This window comes from Maylandia zebra, linkage group LG11 (genome assembly GCF_041146795.1).
Source record: "Maylandia zebra isolate NMK-2024a linkage group LG11, Mzebra_GT3a, whole genome shotgun sequence".
Lineage (NCBI taxonomy): Eukaryota > Metazoa > Chordata > Actinopteri > Cichliformes > Cichlidae > Maylandia > Maylandia zebra.
In genome coordinates, this window is record NC_135177.1 from 20,002,066 (window position 1) to 20,023,295 (window position 21,230).

At 40.8% G+C, this 21,230-nt stretch overlaps 2 protein-coding genes across 5 annotated transcripts; one reads left to right on the forward strand and one right to left on the reverse strand.

Moving 5' to 3' along the window:
- Positions 1 to 112: 112 nt before the first annotated feature.
- si:ch211-257p13.3 (kinesin-like protein KIFC3) lies at positions 113 to 13,794 on the forward strand. Of its 4 annotated transcripts, none has more exons than XM_076889965.1 (22): positions 113 to 440; positions 537 to 644; positions 895 to 3,641; positions 3,875 to 3,997; positions 4,164 to 4,260; positions 4,404 to 4,555; positions 4,676 to 4,928; positions 6,802 to 6,974; positions 7,345 to 7,410; positions 7,676 to 7,813; positions 7,893 to 8,090; positions 8,327 to 8,500; positions 8,840 to 8,987; positions 9,097 to 9,227; positions 9,343 to 9,454; positions 9,528 to 9,709; positions 9,787 to 9,891; positions 9,976 to 10,106; positions 10,199 to 10,319; positions 10,448 to 10,577; positions 11,222 to 11,451; positions 11,566 to 13,794. In XM_076889965.1, the coding sequence occupies exons 4-22, from the start codon at positions 3,896 to 3,898 to the stop codon at positions 11,689 to 11,691; spliced, it is 2,769 nt and encodes a 922-aa protein (XP_076746080.1). In that variant the 5' UTR covers positions 113 to 440; positions 537 to 644; positions 895 to 3,641; positions 3,875 to 3,895; the 3' UTR covers positions 11,692 to 13,794. The 4 variants fall into 4 exon arrangements, with proteins under 4 accessions (XP_076746080.1, XP_076746081.1, XP_004541493.1 ...); XM_076889966.1 differs by having other exon boundaries at positions 113 to 418; XM_076889967.1 differs by having other exon boundaries at positions 397 to 413.
- On the reverse strand, positions 13,152 to 21,083 carry ccdc12 (coiled-coil domain containing 12). The gene is made up of 7 exons (XM_004541435.5): positions 20,925 to 21,083; positions 17,669 to 17,742; positions 14,504 to 14,583; positions 14,323 to 14,384; positions 14,204 to 14,238; positions 14,014 to 14,090; positions 13,152 to 13,485 (listed from the first exon to the last, which is right to left on the reverse strand). Exons 1-7 carry the CDS (start codon positions 21,006 to 21,008, stop codon positions 13,406 to 13,408), a joined length of 492 nt encoding a protein of 163 aa, XP_004541492.1. The 5' UTR covers positions 21,009 to 21,083; the 3' UTR covers positions 13,152 to 13,405.
- Between the last annotated feature and the right edge of the window lie 147 nt (positions 21,084 to 21,230).

Consider the following 21,230-nt stretch of genomic DNA (forward strand, 5'->3'; position numbering starts at 1 on the left):
AAAGTGATGTATGTTCATTAACTACTACTTCTTGTTATTTGCTAAAGTTGTTAGACGTCAGTTTATTGAGAGTTTGAGTGTACATATTAAAATATAACTTTGAAAATGCAGGTTAATATTTTTTAGTTCGACCAAACATATTCAGCTAATTAATGAGAGCTTTCAGATTTTTTGAAAACAAAATTGCATTGTTTCAGATATCTGTATAAAACACGGGCTCAAAAAAAGATGAGAAATAATCAAGTAATCCGTAAAGCATTTCAAACCTGGTGGTCATTTTGGTTAGAATAGTTGCAGGGTTTACAAATGGCCTTGAATGCACCATTTTGCGCCTGCGCATTGCCAAATCCTTGTTTGTCACGTGTCAAAACAAACGGCCGCTGTTCCTGCTACAATTGTGGTTCCTATCTAAAGTTTGGTGCTGATTGTTTTCTCTGTTTGTCAGTGAAATTTTTTAAATTTTGACACCGTCTCCAGTTTTAATAGCTAACTAAAAACACGCTGATTAAGACTGTAATTTTCCTGGTGTTCTCTAGCCGTGTCTCCCAGGATCAATGGCGTCCTATCTAACAGAGTGGGTCACGTCATGTTTCAACATAATTTTGACAGCCACTGCACTCCACTCCTCTTACAAACTATTTAAGGTGGGTATCACTCAATGTAGTATCTGTGTGTGGACATTTATTTGTAGTAAATGAGTCGTTTCTGCTTTTAATAAATGATAGTAAACTTAATATCCTTGGGTTTGGCCTTCTTTCCTCAGCTATTTCCCTTTATTTTAGTTTTCTTTTTCTTTTGCATCTAACTTTTAGCAGTAAACCGTAAATCTTTCACTTGACATTTGTGAATCTATCTATCCAGCCAGTATCAAACTTGGTCATTCTCTCTCTGCAGGTCCACAGAGCACCTTCAGTAGGCTTCTTTCTGCTTGGGATCTCTGCAGCAATTTCCCTCTTGCATCCCTCCAGCCCGTACCTAACCTCCCTGCAGAGAGAAGCAGAATGGGCTGCTGAGGTGCTGGCTCCAGTGTTGGTCTCCTTTGATTTCCTTTGGCTCAGTCAGGACCATAACACAGCACAGATTCTCCTCTGTGGTTCTTGCCTGCTGCTCGGACTCTCTGACTGGCTCTCAGCAGATACTCTCACAATTATGACTCGCTGTCTGGGCCTATCATCCCTCTCCTGCTGCCTGATGGTGTGTTTGTTTGCTGGTAATGCTTCAGGGGCCTTTGGGAGCATGGCCCTCAGCCTCCCCTTACTGCTGACTCAGAGGTTTGGAACAAAAACTTTTGCTCCTCTGCTTTTTCCAGCTGCTACAGAAGGACTGATGAAGTGGCTTTTAAAGGGGTCACTGTTTATAGGCTGTTGGGTATCAACTCTTGCTCTTGGCAAGTTTCTGTTTGATGTGACTGACCAAGCTGTCTATTTAAGTTCATAGAAATCTCTGGTATCTAGGACTGTGACAGATGTGACTGACAAACTAGAAAAATGCAGAAATCTAATATGCCTATTAATGTGTCAATATAATAAATAATAGCTCCAGTAATAGCTGGTTCAGCCTTCTCAAGGATTTGACATTTATCTTTTTCCTGCATCATCATGCAGCATTTTTATGGCTCATAATGAGCTTTTGGGGAGTAAATGAAACATGGCAGTAAGCATGTATGTAGTAAAGACAGTGAGTCTGTGTTACTTTATTTAAGTGAGATCTATGCACACTGCCTTTTGATAAAAACAAACATTATACTTGTGTAAATTAATCCCAAGTTAAAAGAACTGGTTAAAAAATCCTGTGTTGAAGGTAAGGGGGTTTGTTGTGGGCTTGTCTCATATCTCTACCTTTTGCCTCCTTGTCTCCTCTGACCTTTGTCTACCTGCTCTGTAAGACCCATACTGTTTCTATGTGTGTGATGATGTCTTATCCTCACCTCACTAGGAGAGGAATCAAGGATGTAAGAAATAAGTTTGCGGGTGGGGGGTTGTTGAGGGCGGTACCAAAAAGTTAAACATGATTTATGAATTTGAAACGTATCTATTAAAAAACCCAAGAAACTGAAGGTGCCAGCTGAGGGTGTGGGAAGCTGAAACTTTTAATAGGATTTAAAAATTGGATTTTAGGGTGACTGGGATTTCCTATTCCTATTTCCTATAAAAATAAATAAGCGATATAGGGAGATTCAGGGAAAAGCATCAGGATTTGTGGTTCATCGTCTCAGAGAGCACATGTACTAAAGGAAAGCATAGTTTTAAACAGGGAAGAATATAAACAGTAATTTAGAAGAATTTCCAAACATTAAAGAAATAATTCTGGATGAAATTAAAGATGGGAAAATTTTCCAGCATGATAGTACCACAGCATGAATATTACAATAGTCCTTTTTGTAATGCTTGTTTTTGCTTGCCTCTGCATTTTCTGGAACATACAGCCAAACCAAGAGACCATGACTGAAGATACCCTTTTTGTAGAAGTCTACTTAACATATGTTGTGTTTGACTATTCTAAAGATGTCATTTGTATATTTGAACTTCCTGTATGAATTTCCTTTTTACCAGTGTTCTTCCATCTTCCGGCTCTTCTAACAGTTTTAATGTTGTGGTTTCCAGCTGCCTCAGAGTCTGGGTGATATTTGTTCTGCAAACTCAGCACGATGTCTGTTTAAGAAAAAAAAATCTGCAGTGGCTGAAGGTTTTGGCCCAGCCCTTATCTCATCACAACTGTTTGATTCTTATCAGTTAATTTAAAGAAGGAAAAAAAAACTTTCTTGGTTTGTATCAACTGTCTTGGTACTTGAAACAACCTGGCCTGTTTAAACCACCCTCGTTTCACTGTGTCCCATGTCATTTACATTGACCTTGTGAGATATTGATATTCCTTACAGTCATTTGTAGTGGACGCTGCAGAGGCTCCCTAAAGATTTCAGGGGTGTGAGCAGCTTCCTCAGCAGTTTTTCCTTTTTGCAGTATATGTGCAAGCATCTGTGCCTTTCTCTGGGACTGCCTATGTCAGTCTTCAGGGAAAAGATGAACACTGATGCTTTTTAGCATTTTTGTGGGAAATCCAAAATGTTATGGTAATTGTTGCCTTTTCAAGTGTTAGTTTTCTATTTTTTGACCATTTAGAAGTTTGACATTTTGTATTTAACTTGTTAAATAAACAAACATGTAAAACCTGACAGCCATCTCACTGTTGTGCTATCTATCATTGTTAAACCACTTTTTTACTCCTTGAAACCATTCCGATGTTTTCAGATGCATGAAGCTGCAGCTTCTGATTTTTCCGAGCACCTTTTATGGTCACTGTCACCCCTGACTGCGACCGCTGGCATCAAACCTACAACCTCAATCTGTCTCCATGACTGCCTGTATCTGTCACTTCACCACTGCAGCGCATCGGGAAACTGCACTGAGCATGCTCGCTGCAGATGCAGCCTGTAGATGGAGCAAAGGGGAGGAGAGAGGAGAGGACGGTTGGGAAGGAGGCACAGAGGAGCTGCACGCAGCTGTGAGATGCTGTTGCAGCTCTGAGAACAAGAGCTGCATGGGAAGAGTCATCACTGGGAATACAGATGGAAGCTGAAAGTGGAACACGAACGATTGGAATGTCGGAGAGTCGACACCAAAGAGGAGAATTCATTTGATAAGGTAAAGAAGTCGAAGCGTTTTATTGTGATGGAACAGAGCGATTGTTACAATAGAAACAATGTTTCACCTCTGTAGAAGTCATTGTGTATTTGCACTAGATTTTGTTATTATGTAACCTTTAAAAATCATTGATATTAAATGTTTCGTTAGTATAAGAGTACAAAAATAAAATTCTGCTTTTCTCCACCTTTGTAAAGATGCGTGCTATTAATAACCTCATTTGTCATCTATAGAGACTCTTGGGCAGCGTGGAGATGTATGCCTTTTACTCCCTTTTGGTCTACATCTTCTACACTGTCTTTAAGAAGGAGGAGGAGGAGGAAGCCTTGGAAGGGGCGTGTGGAGATTCCCCAGATGTACGTCTAGCCATATCATGTCCAGCCTCGGGGGTTCTCGATTGAAATAAATAAGTGGGGGGGAACATGCAGGCCATAAGCTCACTAACAAAGGATGTATACAATGCTGCTGTATGCATGTCTATTTTACTGTGTTACTGACTCTTATATATGATGCTGTGCTCAGGAGCCAGGACCTGTTTCCATGGAAACAAGGAGCAGGAGGAGAGATGGCCACACCCCCAAAGTGGGAAAAAAAGCTTGTGCTCGCTTTAGTGAATCAAGTGGGTGCTCAAATAGTCTTTCAGGGCATTTTTAACCATAAAATGAAAGTATTTAGGAATAACACTTTTGTTTTTGTCTACAAGAGATCAATAAGTACATACATTCCTTGACTCTATTGCTTGTGTGATGCGATGTCATCCAGGCAGCAGCAGTGACACAGATGAAATGAGCGATGAAGATGTGGAAGACACCCCTGACATCCCAGCTTGCACTCCTCTGGCCGCTTTTCTATCTTTCAAGCAGGATGCTGAGAAGAGAAGAGCTTCCCAGGTTCAACTCGAAACAACAGGAAAGGTAACAAGTGTCCAACTGATGTAGGACAGAATAACACGAGCTCGATTTCCCCAAACCGGGGCATTCTGCACATTACTAAGGTTTATGTGCGTGTGTTTGTGTGCGCTCTTCGCTGCATAGTTGGCAGAGTCTCCCCTGGTGGCAGTGATGTCCCACTTGCTGAGTTTTCTGGAGCAGTACTCCCATTTCCAGCAACTGCAGCAGCAGGCTGACCAGTACCGGGTCCAGCTGAAGAGGCACCGAGTCCAGCACCGCCGCCAGATGAAGGCTCTCCGAGCCTCCTACCGCCAGCGTCTCCGGGACAAGAACAGCATCATCAGCAGTCTGGAAGAGGCCATCAGCCAGCAACAGTGCCCCAGTCCACTGAGCGAGGGTGAGAGAGCTGGGATGAGGTTGGAGAAAAGGAGGAGATATGATAGAGGGGGGAGGGAAGGAGCGATGGGGGAAGGGAAAATAAGGGGAACGTGAGATTGCGGTGTATTGTCATGGAGTGTGTGAGACAAAAATGAGGAAAAGGTCAAGGGGCTGTTTCAATAAACCCATCCACTCAGCTGGTGGGAAAAGAGGTGGTGAAAATTACACATGTCTGAAGGTAGATTTATGAGATTCCAGAGTGGGTAGTTGGAGGAAGATGAATTAGCAGGACAATGAATGAAAACGAATGGACTAGGTTCTGTATTTTAAATGAGACAGGGCTCATGTTCTCTCTGTTACAGTGGAGAAAATTCTGCAATATTCCATTACTGCTTAAAAAATGTGAAGAGCATTGAGAACGAGAGATTTAAAGCATGATGACTAAGTGTTTTGGTTCATTGTCATGGGGTATTATGTAGTTCAACTACATTTAATGTGGGTGTGTGCCTTTTAAGTTGTCCACCTACCCAGCTTTAGAAAAGAGTTTGATTTTATCTAACTGGGAACACAAAGTACATGCGAGGCAGCACTTTTGTAGAAAAACAGGTTAATCCGATTTATTAGGATGCAAGACGTTTGGCAGTAATGATGTCACAGAAGCCAGACAGACACTGTACAGCTGCAACTGACCGCAGAGCTTTAGATGTTTGTATCTGATGTGCTTCAGATTTGACCAAATGGCTCTTTGACATCGCAGCAGTGTATTCTCTCCCTCGGTGTTGTGCATATGGTCAGGTTGTTAACAGCTCTGTAGATCTCAAGCTCACTTATATAGCCTCAGAGGAATACCTCAATATGCATGATAACCCAAACCAGATTATAAGCATCTCTATAAGTAGGCGTGTTTAAGGCCTTGAGTGCCGGCTCTGTAGTTTCTGCATAAAGATATGTGAGTATGCGGTGAGACTTTGTGGTACTTGTGTAGCGACTCAGTGACTCTTTGTCATGAATAAAACAGGGCTGTTAGTGCTGTTTTATTTCCTGCAAATGCACTTACAAGGTCGGGCACATGCTAGGCAGCACGTGTAAACGTGCTGGACTAAAAATAGCCCAAGGCCTACGTCCCAGGGTTACAAGTCTGTCTGGTTTGTTTGTTTAGTGTCATGCAGGACTGGTTCTGTGCCTCTTGGGTGTGCAGCAGGTAAACCAGTTTGTATCTTTGTCTGTGATTCAGTATTTAAACCGAATGGTTTGCCCTGCATGCAGATGACATTTATCAGAGTTTAACATACATTTTCATGCACCATTTCAAGCTGCTGTCTTAAAATTCACATCGTTACATTAGTACCTCTGCAGCTTCAAGTGCTTGCCAACACATTTACGCCTGCACCACTAATTCCCAGCTGTGGCCTCGTCTCCTTTTTGTTTTTCAATATCTTGCACCACCACCTCTTTTTGATACAGCAATGAAATCTGACATAACGCGTTGATAAAATTAGCAAAGAGCCCAGCAAGGAAAATTAGACGTGACAGAACCCGATGAATCATTGAGGAGGAGGAAAGCGATTAAAAGCTGTCGGGCATGCAGCTCAGGTTCTTGTTGGACAATAGGCTCTTTTTTTAATAGGTTGTTGCATTTTTCACATGGTGGGTGAGGGAGCTTTCAGCACACTTTTCATTTTCATTAATATTACAGTCACTTGGAAGCTTTTAGGTGCACTGTAGAAGTGGTATTAAATTAAAATTACTGCATTTAAAAAAGAAAACGAGTGAGTGGAAGTTCAGATGTTATTGATTCTGACTATTTGTGACTGGCATAATATTAATATGTTTACAAAGACCTTGTTTGCGCTTAGGCTGATGATTATAATGGATGTTATTTGGTCCACCAGGTGAGTCTAGTAGTGATGAAGGGGCACAAGCTGGGGTTCACAGGCTGGTGCAGTCCCTGCACGGCCTGCAGGGTGAGAGGAGTAGGCTGAGAGGAGAACTCCGTCTGCTGCACTCCCAGCTGGAGCAGAAGGAAAGGGACAGACACTCTCGAATACAAACCTTTCAACAGCAGGTAGACCACTCCTTACTAGTTAGCTCCTAGGCTAGACCAATTTAAGCAAGAAAAAATGCCACCTGAAATCCAAAGTTGCTCTTTAACTTTCAGTGAGTTTTTAGATTTTGTTTTATTATGAATGCATGTATATACTGAAAAAGGCTAATCCAGTTAAAGCACAAACATATCCTCTTGGGTGTTACGCTGTCGTTCTGTTATCTATTCTATGCTGCCTTTCTGGAAGGGTCTCTCAAAATATATCACAAAATATAAAAAGTAAAAAATATGTGCACATAAATCATCAGCTTGACATTATGTTACATGTAATAAAAGTAAATTTTAGTTTTAAATGTCTGTAAAAAAAACATGGTTTTGTAATTTTGCACAGATTGATGAGCTGAAGAGCTGCATCGAGGAGCGTGAGGAGGAGCTGTCAAGACTGAGAACAGCCACTGTAAGAGCTGCACGGTCAAACTATTGACTTAATCGTTTCTCAAGTCTTTGTGAGTGTCCACTTCATCAGCTGAGCTGCCACACGACCAAGTTAAAAATAGCCAAGCAGTGGTCTGCTTGCCTTGTACAAAACCTTAACTAGAAATTACTTTTAAAAAAAACATTGACCTAAATGTATACATATACTAAATAGACATTTTTCTGATAAATGATGGGATTTTTTCTGTTAATATGTTGGTCCTCAGCCTTATGTTTCATGTCCTCAGGGGGCCACAGACTCGGAGAAGCGGGTCCTGTGTCTGTCAGCAGAGAATGAGAGTCTGAAACAGAGCCTGAGCGTAACTCAAGGCCTCCTGCAGCAGCTCTCAACCATCCCCTCCCAGTCGAGCACCATGCTCATCAAGGTGAGAGGGACCAGCACAGCTGAGTGCTCACAGACATTCAGTTTAGGCCTTCTTACACTTGTAATCTACTTTGCTTTAGGAAAATGAGAACCTCCGTGGCAGAGTGCAGCAGCTGGAGCTCTCCCTACAGCAGCGTGCTGAGCAGCTGTCGCAAATGGAGCGACGGAGTGAACAAAGCGAGTGGAGAAGAGGCGAGGAGCTGAGGAAGAGAGAGGACAGAGTGAGAGACCTACAGCTGGAGTTGGATAGAGAGCGAGGCAAGGAGCCCATTATTAAGGTAAATCTTATTTTGGAGAATTTTTTAAATGGATTTGAACAATGGCCATAAACTTTTCAAGATGATGAAGAAAATGACAGAAATGCTTTGTGACTGATTTCGTAACTTATATTGTTGAGTAGAAACACACATATAAAGAATTAATAATGTAGATAATTTGATTTGGGTATACTGACAATATCTTTTCATATTATTTTAGAGAAAATGCCCCTAACTAGATGTATCTTCTCTGCCAGTATGTCACGCAGACCGTGGAGGTGGAATCTCCAGCCACAGTAAAGCAGCTAACCAAAGCCAGACAGAGGAATGAGTTGTTGTCCGAAAGGCTGTCCGGTCAGAATGAGCGGTGCAAACAGCTGGAGGAACAGATCAGGAAGTCAGACGAATACAGCTGTAATCTGCAACACAAGGTGACGAACATTGGCAGTACCATTTGCACAAGTAGGGACAATGTGCTCCACCAATGTTTGAGCTTTTGTCACAGGCAGCAGCAAATAAAGAAATGAATTACCTTTGTTAGCTGTTGGGTGGAAGAAGTTCCAAAAAAAGAGGTATAAATCAAAAAACACCCCGTTTAGTTAACACATCATCACAGGATGGATAATCAAAGTCAGAAGGAGGATGTTTCTGTGTTGCTGCTGGAAATTCACAGTTTCATTGACAGAAGAAGTGATTGCAGAGCAGAATCTGCACATACTGCAGCAGTCGAGCTCACAGACTGACAAGCTGCTCTGCTGAACCTCTTACAGATTGCGGCGTATGAACAAGAAATCAGTAAACTGAAAGAGGAGCTGCTGAAAGAGATCGGCCACTTGGAGGAGAGGAAGGAGGAGGCTGTGAAGGCTGCTGCAAACTGCTCAGCAGAACACTTTCAGAACCTGCAGGACCAATTCTTCAGTGAGTAACTGAACCTCCAGGAAAAGAACTCTTGGTTTCTCCAAGAGGAATTGAAATAAAAAAGCAACTGGATTTGAAAAAACTGGATTTTTTTTTTGCCTTTTGTCAGGCTTGCAGAAGCGTCTGACATCACTTCCTCCAACTTTACGCTCTATGAAGACAGACTACGCCAGCCTGAGGAGCCAGGTTCGAAATTTCTCAGAGTTTTATGGAGCAGCTATCAGCGAAGCAAAAAAACAGGTATGTGGTGCCTTGAGAACTATGTTTAATAAATTTGCCTATCTGACCAAATCAAAAGGTTTCATGATGGAGGGTTTTTGGGTTTTGTTTTTTTTTTTGTCTTTTGATGTTGCAGATTTCAGCTGCTATTAGTGAGATGTCTGAAGCCAACAAAGATCTCCTGGAGAAATACAGGAAAGAAGTCGCACTGCGCAGGAAGTATCACGAGCAGCTGGTGGAGCTTAAAGGTATAACACTGAAAGGTTCAAACTGGCCGCACCAAGTAAAATCAGCATCACTGAGCGAGCTCCCTGTTTGCAGGCAACATTCGCGTGCTGTGTCGCGTGAAGCCAGTGCTAAAGGAGGACCAGCACGGAGAGGACCACTCGGTGGTCGTGACGACGGACCCCAACAACGAGTCCTCGCTCTCGGTGCTGAGCAAAGGAAAGGCTCGCATCTTTGAAATGGACAAAATCTTCCACCCACAGTCCACACAGGAAGAGGTAATAAAGATGACACGTGTAAAGGAAGTATTATTGTACAGCAGGAAGACCGCTAACCTTTATTTTGGTTTCCTCAGGTCTTCCAGGAGATTGAACCTCTTGTGACGTCCTGCATCGATGGATACCACGTCTGCATATTTGCTTACGGACAGACGGGCTCTGGAAAAACCTACACTATGGAGGTAAAACACTGATTACTGTACGTGCTACTCATAATAGACATTTAAAGGTTTAATATACAAGCTAAGTACCCTTTTTATTTCCAGGGTACTGTGGAAAACCCAGGTATCAACCAGCGAGCACTGAAACATCTCTTCAGTGAGATTGAGGAGAGGAAGGACATGTGGTCTTACAGTGTCACAGTCAGCTCTGTGGAGATCTACAATGAGGTGCTAAGGTACAGCTTTCCTCTTTTTTTTCTTTCGATAGAGCCTTACCTAAATAATAACTACCACTTGTAGATGTGGCTACTTGTATTTTGTATTTTAGAGACCTGCTGAGTAAAGATGGAGAGAAACTGGACATAAAGATCAACCCGGATGGAACAGGACAGCTGCACGTGCCGGGCCTCAGGGTCATCGAAGTAAAGAGCTTTCAGCACATCAAAAAGGTAAAAAAATGTTTGCTTCTCTTCTTTTTATTTGTTTTCAAACACCCACACAGATGCAATTTTTTGAATTATGATTCAGCATTAGAAAAATGATTACACTTATGCTAATTGATTGATTGCTAATCCAGATTCTAGCAACAGCCCGAAGGAACAGGATTACCTTTGGCACTCAGATGAACCAGCACAGCTCCCGCTCCCATGCCCTGCTTTGTATCACTGTTCAGGGCACTGACCTCGCCACTGGTTCCAAAACCACAGGTCAGCTATTAATGCATTTCTGGTTCAAGATGGAACGTTTACACAAGGGTGTCAAACATAAGGTGCGGGGGTCAGAATCAGCACATCAAAAACGCCAATCCAGCCCGCTGGACGGCTTTGGAAAATATAAAGGAGGGAATACATTTTTGGACTTTTGCCTGTATTGTTTTTCAAGTTTGTTCAAGTCCACCCCCACAGCCATTTATGCTATTTTATGTTTTATGATTGAGGGACAGTTGCGGCAGTGAGCTACTAGAAGTCTTTCTGTAATTTTACACATTTGTCATGTAGAAAAATCTTTATCTTGTAGATGTGTTAGTGAAATTTCACTTCCTTTATCTTACATTTAGATATCTCAGGAATTAAATGTGTAATTAAACATCTTTACTCTGACAGAAAATGCAGTTTTGACTCGTCCAAGCCACTTAATATCACTTATTATCATGGTTTACAGTCTAATACCTACTTTAAATTTAGGTGAGGGCAGGCTGTGAATTTACCCTTTAAAACTGTCTCTTCACACGGGTATCAGTGTGTAAAGGTTGGGATGAGAAGCAGGGGTTAAGTGTATAAGACAAACATCTGGTATGAGTCTTTGTTGGAATGACTGACTTTATTGCTGACATTACTTTTTCGCTCCCCAGGCAAGTTGAACCTGGTGGACCTGGCTGGCTCGGAGAGGGTGTGGAAGTCCGGTGCAGAGGGAGAGAGGCTGAAAGAGGCCCAGAATATTAACCGCTCTTTGCTGGCACTGGGAGATGTAATTCAGGCACTTAGGGCTCGGCAGACACACATCCCCTTCAGGAACTCCCGTCTTACTTATTTATTGCAAGACTCCCTGGGAAAGGGCAGCAAGACTGTCATGGTTGTGCAGGTAAGATTACTGCTCCAGTCCTACTTAATACCTGATTTATAAGCCTGTGATCATTTACAGTAAATATAAATTCTTATAAGGAGCATCATTTTTGTTCAAATTGTTTTACTAAAGGTTTCTGCTCTGGAGAGTAATGTGGGAGAGACCTTGTGCTCGCTGAAGTTTGCTCAGAGGGTGTGCAAGGTGGAACTGGGTCCTGCTGCCAGGAAGATTGAATCGGGTGGAGGACAGTGTGACTGACAGCCTTGAACCACTAGCAATGAATGAATCAGTCAGTACCAGCAAATGAAAACTCCACACTATCAACAAGATTACGAGCAATCGTGCTCAAGGGCTAAATCTGCAGGCGTCTACTTGGCACCAAATGCCAGCCTGCAATCAAGGTTAAGTATTGAGGATTTTATTCTCCGCTTTGCCATTTTCTGCTTCTGTTCCCTTTATTATTGTTAAAATCTGCATGCAGGCGTATTTATTCTTCCACTCCGAGTGCCAAAACATCATCTAACTCGTCCCACTGTCAGAACTTTGATGCTTCCTCTGATCACTCTAGCTCAGTTTCTTAAATGCAAAAATCCAGGATCTGTCGTTTCCTGTGATCATCAGTGTTTAGAGCTACAAACCTGCTCATACAGGTTTGATAAGCTTCCAGAGCCACAATATCAGCACTTCACTTTTTGCAGTATTAGTCATTCTGCTATAAATGTCTGTAGTTTGTAGGCTTCGTCGCCAGTGTGGTATATTTTTGAAGGTTGTAGTGTGTAGGAGAGTCTATTATGGGCTATTATTCATATCAATGACATTTATGTCACATGTTTGTGTAGTTTTTTTGTGTGAGTTTCAGATGAGCAGTGACTGAATTTCTTTTTAGATCTTTGATAAGAGTTTTGTGTAAAGAGGGAAGCTGTTGGAGGGAGCAGGTGGCCTTGTATTAGACTGGTAAAATAATCAGCTGTGCAATATCCTTCTTCTCGAGGACAGTTTGGGCCTATTGAAATCAAAGATGCACTTTATTGTGAAAGGATAGGAGCATTTCAGTTCAGGTCCGTGCAGTAGTGAATGTCATACCAAAAATACAGCTTATTGTTCATAACTGTTTGTCATGTTATCACCCACTGATTCAAAACTAACTTTTGAGTCAAATGTAGCAAGACATTAGTGTTGCAGTAACTACCATGAGTGCTTAGGTGTCACTAAATGATGCTTTTCAGAACATTTTCTGAATAAATGTGTGTTTAAGTGTTCTTTCTCTTATTTGATGCTCAGTAGCATTTGACATGCCATCTCCATTTGGATTTTCTGTTGTAGCTCTTACATCTCTGGTCAAATGTTGATGGAACACCATTTACGGAGGACCGAGCAATAGGTGCAATGTGAGGCACAGAGCCTCTGTAGTGTAGTTTCTTTTTGCCCATCAATCCATTTCTTTACACTTATCCGATTCAGGCTCACCAGGGGTGGAGAAAAAAAAAGTAAAAATATCAAATACAATTGAAATGAACTGATATAAATAAGATGCAAGAGACATATCAATGTCATTTAGATGCTATTATCCAGTTTAAACTTTTATGTTCTATGGAAACATCAGTTTACGAGATTATGATTTGCAAATCACTGCATTTTGTTTTTGTTTATATTTACATTTGTCTGTTTTCCTCAGTTTTTTTTAAGGCAGCAAAAATTACAAATGAAATGGACAGCAATTTAAAAAACAATATTTTAATTTTACAAAATATTGGCCGTTACATTAATAATGCATCTCCAAAAAAAACCCCACATATACAGAATGTACTACAAGGACAGAAGCTATGACTCGCCTGAAGACCTGACAGGAAACACTGCTTTACTCCCTGCACAATTAAATCATCCACCTCTGTATGCACAACCCAGATGTGACTGCTGCAGTAAATCTTGGGCATCTCTGTTTAGTCTCCTTGTTTTCTGTCACATCTTGGATTCAGTCTGAATCTCCCGCCTCTGCTCCGATGGCTCCAACGGCTCCGGCCAACTCCTCTTCATGGCCTCGCAGACGATCACCTGGAAAGACATACACACAAACACTCAATCTGACTCATTCATTGACCGCATCCTCTGATCATAAGCTTAAGACAATGTTTTCCATCTTCCAAGTAAGATCTTATTCAGCCTTGTAGATCACAGGAGGATAATGATTTTTTTAAAACTAACTTTTAAAGATGTATCTGATATTTTTGATGAAATAACATACAATACAAACCTGTCCCTAATACACATTAAAACAAAACCAGGCTTCCTGTACTTTAAATGCTTTTAAATAAAGGTCTTCAGTAATCAGTTACGCACAATAAAAATATGGGAAATCTCCTACTCGACTTAAACCTGTGATGTATCTCTCATTTTGCCTATTTTTAGAATCACTCATCAGTTATGATCACCTCTGATGTTATCAGACAGCTTCAAGCCTCCAGAGTCTGTCAACCACAGAGCAATTAGCCTAATAAATTATGCCCAGCTCAGGCACCGTCATCTCTGTGGCCTCACGAAAATGTAGTGATAAAAGGCAGAAACATAACAGGAAATACTGACGGATGAGCTCAGCGATGGCTCTCTGTGTTCTCCTCTCCAACTTCTCCAGCTTCTTTGCCACATCGCGCTTTAGATCCCTAAATCCAGAATTACAATTTTTTAAAAAATCATTAACGAAATATCTTAAAATACACCAAGAGTTCATCATGCACCATACAGCTTGGAAAGCTATTTTGAAAACAGGTCTTACCAGTCTGGTTTTCTTGGGGCAAGGTTGGCTAAATCCTGAAGAAAGAAAAAGAAAAAACTCAACATGGCAGATAAAAATGCTTCAGTGAAGAAAACTCACGTTTACACAGGGGTACCCACCACTTCCTCAATGATGGGCTCTGGATTAGCTGCCTCTAACTGATCTTTGACTTTATCTTCCACTGCAAACAATAAATACTTATCATTATATAGCCAACAGGAGTCAAAACTACAATCAGTAAGGCAGCATTGACACCAAAAAGGGTTTTTTAAAGGTCGCCTTTGATTGAAGATTTCTTACCTGATGCTGGTTTGGCTTTAGGCACCTGTCTTTCCTTTAGCTCTTCATCCTCTGGAGCGTAATTCCTCAATTTCAGTTCTCTGTGGAAAAAAAATACCACTTAATGTGATACTACTATTAGAAGTCTGAATGCTCTTAAAATGCTTTTTTCATACCATTAACCCACACTCTAGACCTCCAGGAGGTGGCAGTGTAGGCAAATATACTCCACCGGAGACTAAAGAGCATAAAAGACCACCTGCAATCCCTACACAGCTGCACATCTAATGTCTAAAGAAGGTTGGGTATAATGTCCCTCTTTATTCCCGTGAACACTTCTGATTAACATGTTCCACCTGCCGCCGGGCAGGAGAGCAGCAAACAGCTGAGGAATTCTTCCCTTGATGTTGAATTATACCGTCTTTCATCACAACTCCACATGGAGGAATTGTTGGCAAGCTTAGCTGACATCTCTGCAGATTAAACCGAGGGTCCAGAGGCAGAGGTAAACTACCGTCTGCCCAAGCACCAACCAAGAGTTATCAGCTGCTCTGAGCTTAACGTGGATTTGTGATGAAGCTTGAGAGCGTACACTCTTGATGCATTCATCAGACTCCTGGTGCTGCCAAAAGACAGACCAATGCCTTGTATGGGTGTGGGCAAAAATGCTAGTCATGTTCTGTGGTTGGACGCCTGAGGTCCACTTTTAATTCACACATCTCTCTTTCTCTACCTCCAGCATATCAGACCTTGAAGGGGCTGTTTTAAGGAGGCACTGTGCTGGTTTGTCCAGCTGATTATTAAAAGGGACTTTTTTTTTAGCATTAAAACTGCAAACACAACAAATAGAAATAAGACATTCTGTTGCACTTATCTGAAAGGAGCACAGCCTGCTGTTTAAATCGTTGCATCTTTGCAAAAGGCACCCAATGAGAAGAAAGTCAGCTCAAAGAGTGCACAAAAGTCTAGTATATGGTAAAAAAACGACTATTTGAAATAGTTAATCATGCAAAGCTATTGTAGGAGCATCTACAATGAAAAATATGGACCTGGTAATGAGCTTAACATGTCATCTTTATTTAAAACATCGTTACTGCAGTAAAATTTATGTGATATGCAGAGGTATACTGATAAACTGCTTTAAAAGCAAGCAGAGCAGGTTTTCCTAGCAGCCACAATACACTTCAAAGGTTAGTAGAAGCAGTCATTTATCAGCCTTCATCACGTAAAACTGAAATAAATAGAAATGCTTTCAAAATGATAGCACAACATGTCTTCCTCAGGCATCCTGAAGCTTGGGTTGGAGCTCTTCTGTTACCCCTTATCTTCTGACAGCTTTCTACAATTAACAAGCTATTAAACAGGCACAAACGTAGCCCAAAACATGTTGCTACATGTAAGAAACATGAACACATTTAGCACAATCCTCAACTAAATTATGCATTATACTGTGTTTAAATAATTAACGTATATACGGGGCCAGAGGAAAGGGTGGATAAGTGTCACAACGTCAAGCACAAAGTCATTCTAATCTCTACTGTCTAAGAATGGAGCTAAAGTGGCACGCAAAGTTCCAAAAATACAAAAAATAATTCCTGTAGGGAGCAACATCAAGGTAAGTGGGAAGAAAGGAAACATCAGCGTCATCATCTGAGGACCACGTCGTGGAGGTGCTGGAGCCTATCCTAGCCATCACTGGGTGAGAGGTGGGATACACCTCGACAGGTCACCTGTCTATCACAGGGATTTTGTGCTATTTTTTTAAGAGGGTTTGTCACAGACAAACTGTGCTACGACTCGAGGGAATTATAACCCACTAATCTATCAGGAATCCTCCCCCCGCCTCCAACCCCACACCCCCTTTAGCAGAACAAAAAAAACAGGACAAAGAGTTCATGTAAATTTTCGCCCTTCAAAAGCTTTTTGTTCCTGACTGTCTCTTAGTTTTACACTTCCAAACCTTTTGACGGTGTTTACACATTTCCACTTCAAGCACACCGTAGCATCAAAGAGAACCTGTGATAAATTCAGAGCTCTGGTCGAAGTCTGGCTTTCTCAAAATGTTTAGAGTGAACTGTTTTTAAGGAGGAGGTGCAGCAGTGTGTTCAAATGTTTGCACTGATAAAGCTATCTGCTTCATCAAACAACCAGTAAAAATAATTCCAGGCTACCAGAAATCCTTTAATTTAAACGTGAAATTAAAACAAAAAACTAACATGTAACAACAATATTTCCAAGTTCAGATTTCTTAAAACATGTTTGCCATTTCCAAGAACTCTAAATCTACTTACCTATCTTTAAAAAAAAGAAAAGACAGGGAAACACCCTGACACCTAACAAGATCTAACAGGAAAAGCTGCCTGGTTTGGTTGGTGCCTTTTGTGGAACAGGCTTGGAGGAATGCATGATATCACACAGGAAGCTAAAAGGTTCTTTGCAATCTTAATGAATTCATTTTGACATTTGAAACTGGTGAAGCTCTCACAAATTAAAATTGGAATAACCTTGGGACAAACATTTTGATTGTTCTGTTCCCTCATACATTCGTTTAGTCATTTGATGCCCCATGAAATTTTAATACCAATCCCAAGATACATTACACTGGCACCCTGCTAAAGATGAGTCTCAAATTAAAACATAAAAAAGAGAAAAAGCCTATAGACTGCATTGAGCAATAATTAGCCTTCGTTGCAGACAAATGTCTAAGTTAGGCTCTTAACCCTACAGCGAGTTTCTCATTCGCATGAAAGAGATCTGCCCTGTTGGACTGGAGGAAAAACAGAGGCACTCCCTTGGTGCCGTCAGTGCAGTCATTAAATATAAACAATGGAAAAAAGGTCCTGTAGGACAGGAAAGATGGCTGCTCCTTCCTACAAATGAACGCACATAAGTTGAGTAAGCTGAAGGTTATTTGAGCAGCTACTAGCACAAGGCTGGGATCCAGCCAAGTGTAAATACTGCATTTCACAACTTACACCGAGACATGCATTGGTGTCTAGATAAAGGGCAGATAAATGCTCTGATGATATACTTGTGAGTCAGTTTCAGTTCCGTTTGCACAGCTTAAAAAGCCTCAGCTAAAGGGGCGAGTAACAGCAATGAGTGGAGACGCAGTAACAAGCTTTTATGACGAATATTTAAAAGATAACAGGCGTTTGTTTTCTGTGGGAGGTGCAGCAAACCAACCTGTGTTTCTCTTGAGTGGCCTCTTCTAATGTGGCTTTTTTGCTCTCTGGCTCCCCATCGTCCTGCTCTCGCCCCTGTAAGGACATCAAAGTTATTAACATTACCGGCATTAATTGTTCATTATTCTTAGAGTACAAACTAGAAAAAAAAAAAACACTAAAAAATTATTGTAATCTGCCCTGAAGAATCATTTTGTAACATATGATAAGAAAATGAAAATCATTTTTTCTTTTATATTATTTACATAAACGAAATGTGTTGGCAGTGGCTGGTGAAAGTGAAGGTATGTATGTGGTCATTTTAGCTCCAGCACCATAGAAAAACATGGTGCTGTTTGCATAGAAAAACAAACTAATATCTGCTTGTTGTCACTCGTCATTTGAGAGTCAAATAATGAATTTACATTTTAAGCTGCATTATTTCTTGACACTGAGCTATTCAGGAGAAGTAGTTCATAAACCCTGAGAACTCCATCCATTCTCTTATGCTTATCCTTATCAGGGTTGCGTGGGAGGGGGGTTGGTTGCTGGAGCCTATCCCAACTACAATATGGCAAGAGGCAGGGTGCACCCTGGACAGGTCGCCAGTCTGTCGCAGGGCTAACACAGAGAGAAAGACAAAAATTCGCACTTACATTTACACCTATGTGTAATTTAAAATCAGCCCCACTAATCCAACTCTGATTACTCATCCTGATCATTTAAAGCTTTGTTTCTAGTCATGATGCATCTGAGATGGTGTCACACACTAAACCTTTCATTTGTAAACAACAGTGTAAGTGAAGAATGAAAAAGGCTTGCAGAAATTCCAAAAGCACAATATTGAGCCCATGTCACATCTTGTAACAAAGGATATCAAACCACTCCCAGCTTACATTTTCCTGAAGAGACTTCCTGACCACCTGCTAGAACAATTCAGGGTACTGGCTCATTCTTGAAGCGCAGCACAAACGGAAAACAACGACACACTGCAGGAATGTCAATGATCATTTATCGGCTGTTGCTAGCAAAACTAGATAACGTTTGCTTAGTGAAAGTTGTGATCCAGCTTCCAAAACAGTAGCTTTCGCATTGAATGGGCCTTCCTGTTGCTAAATGAATTGATAACTAGAATTGAAACTCTGCCATAGTGGCGGACAATGATTGTGTAACCTTTAAATTGTTCAACACAGACTGCAGCCCTGTGGAGGAGTGACAGAAAATCTGGTGCAACATCCCCGTCTGAGTCCTGTAGTCCAAGAGCCGAGGTGTGCTGAAGCAAATGCAGCATCAGTTCTGATTGTACATGATGAAGAACTCATTCTCAAACACATCTAACACACTGCTTAAATTTACTACACAACTGACTGCTTTGATTTATTCTCGGCATATTTAATAAAACTGAGGTACCTGCATACTTTACTCAAAATCCTCCAAATAACAGGGAGTCCGAATTTACCCTACCGTATTTTTTTTTACCAAGGTTTCTCCAACTTTCACCATAAATGATGCATTTTTTAACTAGCAAGTTTATTTTTGTTCCATTTACACTGCATCAGTATTAGTAAATGAGAAACAAACAATATCTGAAAACTATTTATTTATACATCTACAGTATAGTGACTTGATAAATGTAGACTATAGTGGCAATCATCACTGTTTTCTTCTTCCTCAGGGTGCTCAACACAAACATACACTAACACTCACCTGATTCACTGATACACTCTACATGTATATACCATTAATTCTGCACTAAAGCTGCTACAGTATTTTTAGTAAATATATTTTCTTTATTTTATTTTTACCCAAATGCTACTTATCTGCAACTTTACATTTCTATGCACCATTCTGAGGGAGCTCTGAGCCTAAGAATTTCATTGCCTTTATATGACAAATAAAACCTGAACTTTGGCTCGATACTGTGGTATCTGACCTCCCAGCCCATTGTTCCTTCAGTGGTGCTAGTTTCAGTCATTATGCAAATGTACTGTTTATAAGATTGGGAAAACCTGCAGTCAGCTGAGGCTGAAGAAGTCACTTGGATGAGTGATGAAACGTTTCTCCCACTGAAAACGCTACGTCCAGATGAACAGAATTAACTTTTGGTGATACTGTGATATTCATTTCAATTTCTTTATTTACATGAGTGTTTGAGGTTGAAGTTTGTGATGAAGAATATTTATCCATTTATGCTTAATTTCTTTTATTTTATGTATTGTTAAGAAAGATTAGAATGAACGAGCTGTGTGGGCAACGTTTTTCAGAAGTGAATACCCACCCACCCAAGTTTTGAGCCACCCTCATTTCTTGATATGTTAATAGGAAAATAAGAAAGCACAGTTTGCACAATTCTAACAGTCTTGAAAGTCAATATTTGGTATGACCCCTTTTATTCAACACAGCCTGAGCTCTCTTCGGAAAGCATTCTTGTCATTTCTTTAAGTAGTCTTCAGAAATAGTTCTCCAGGCTTTTTGAAGGACATTTAAAGCTCTGTCTTCTTTTCTGGTTTCTGTCGAGACGATCCCACACTCCTCATGTTGAGATCTGGTTTGACTGACAGTGCTTCATTGTGTGTTTTTCCATCCAGTGATATTTTTAATGCACTGGCAGCTTTTTGAGATCTCTGTCGTGCTGAAAAGCAAACCTATTCCCAATGAGACACTTTCCATATGATTTTGCATTGGGGAACAAAATGCTACTTTTCCTTTTTCATAACTCCATCAACTTTGACAAGATCCCTAACACCACTGGCTGACCTGCAGCGCCAAACCATAACACAGCTTCTACCGTGGAAGCAAAAAGGAGAAATGATGGCCCAAGACTCTTGCACAGTATTGTAAACTGGGTCGTAAATGATCTATAGTCTAACTGACTGTAGTTAATGTACAGCATCTGATGTAGTATCACTGTAACTGACTTTGAGAAGCGGTTTTAATTCAACTGTCGACGCTAGCAGCGACCTAACATGAAACCGAACTAAAACACAACGAGAATGTCACGGTGCAAGAACAATCACATGAGATTAGAATAAATGCAAAACATACCAGTAAAATAACAATTAATTACTAAAACTGTTTATATTTAAACGAATTTATCGAAACTTTGACAGCTCACTAACAAAGCTACGGGCTAAAAATAAGGCTGATTTTACACACGAGTATGCTAATATTAGCTAAAAGCTAAGTCTGCTAACGGTACCTCAGTGTCAAAATGACGGGGTTTCTGTGGCCTGTGCTACACTTTGCAACATACCGCCAACGCCATAAAAGAAACTTACATGAAGCTGTTTCTCTCTTAGAGCCTTTAGCCTCTCCTTCCTCTTTAGAGCCTGCTCCTGAAGCGACCCAACACTTTGCTCCATGTTTTTAGCCACACGCCGCTCGATTCTCTCTGAAATCTACTCATTGTCCTGATCGGACAAAAGAAGTCCATAGAGCACGTCGATTGCGATGCCTTTTGCCTCATCATGTGATTTTGTTATTTGTTGTGTTCATATTTTTAAAATCACAATCATCCGTAAGTTTCACTTGAAATCTGAACGAGAATTATTTAAAAACCAAACTCTTGCTTACAATAATGCGAT

What these genes read in the sequence shown, in the direction of transcription:
- ccdc12 (XM_004541435.5), bottom strand. Translation starts at nt 21,008, where the DNA reads ATGGAGCAAAGTGTTGGGTCGCTTCAGGAGCAGGCTCTAAAGAGGAAG. An exon ending in GCCACTCAAGAGAAACACAG is followed by an intron (nt 14,584 to 17,668) that starts GTTGGTTTGCTG and finishes TTTTTTCCACAG; the next exon opens with AGAACTGAAATTGAGGAATT. An exon ending in AGCCCATCATTGAGGAAGTG is followed by an intron (nt 14,239 to 14,322) that starts GTGGGTACCCCT and finishes TTCTTTCTTCAG; the next exon opens with GATTTAGCCAACCTTGCCCC.
- si:ch211-257p13.3 (XM_004541436.5), top strand. Translation starts at nt 3,896, where the DNA reads ATGTATGCCTTTTACTCCCTTTTGGTCTACATCTTCTACACTGTCTTT. An exon ending in ATCTACAATGAGGTGCTAAG is followed by an intron (nt 10,107 to 10,198) that starts GTACAGCTTTCC and finishes TTTGTATTTTAG; the next exon opens with AGACCTGCTGAGTAAAGATG. An exon ending in CACTGGTTCCAAAACCACAG is followed by an intron (nt 10,578 to 11,221) that starts GTCAGCTATTAA and finishes TTCGCTCCCCAG; the next exon opens with GCAAGTTGAACCTGGTGGAC.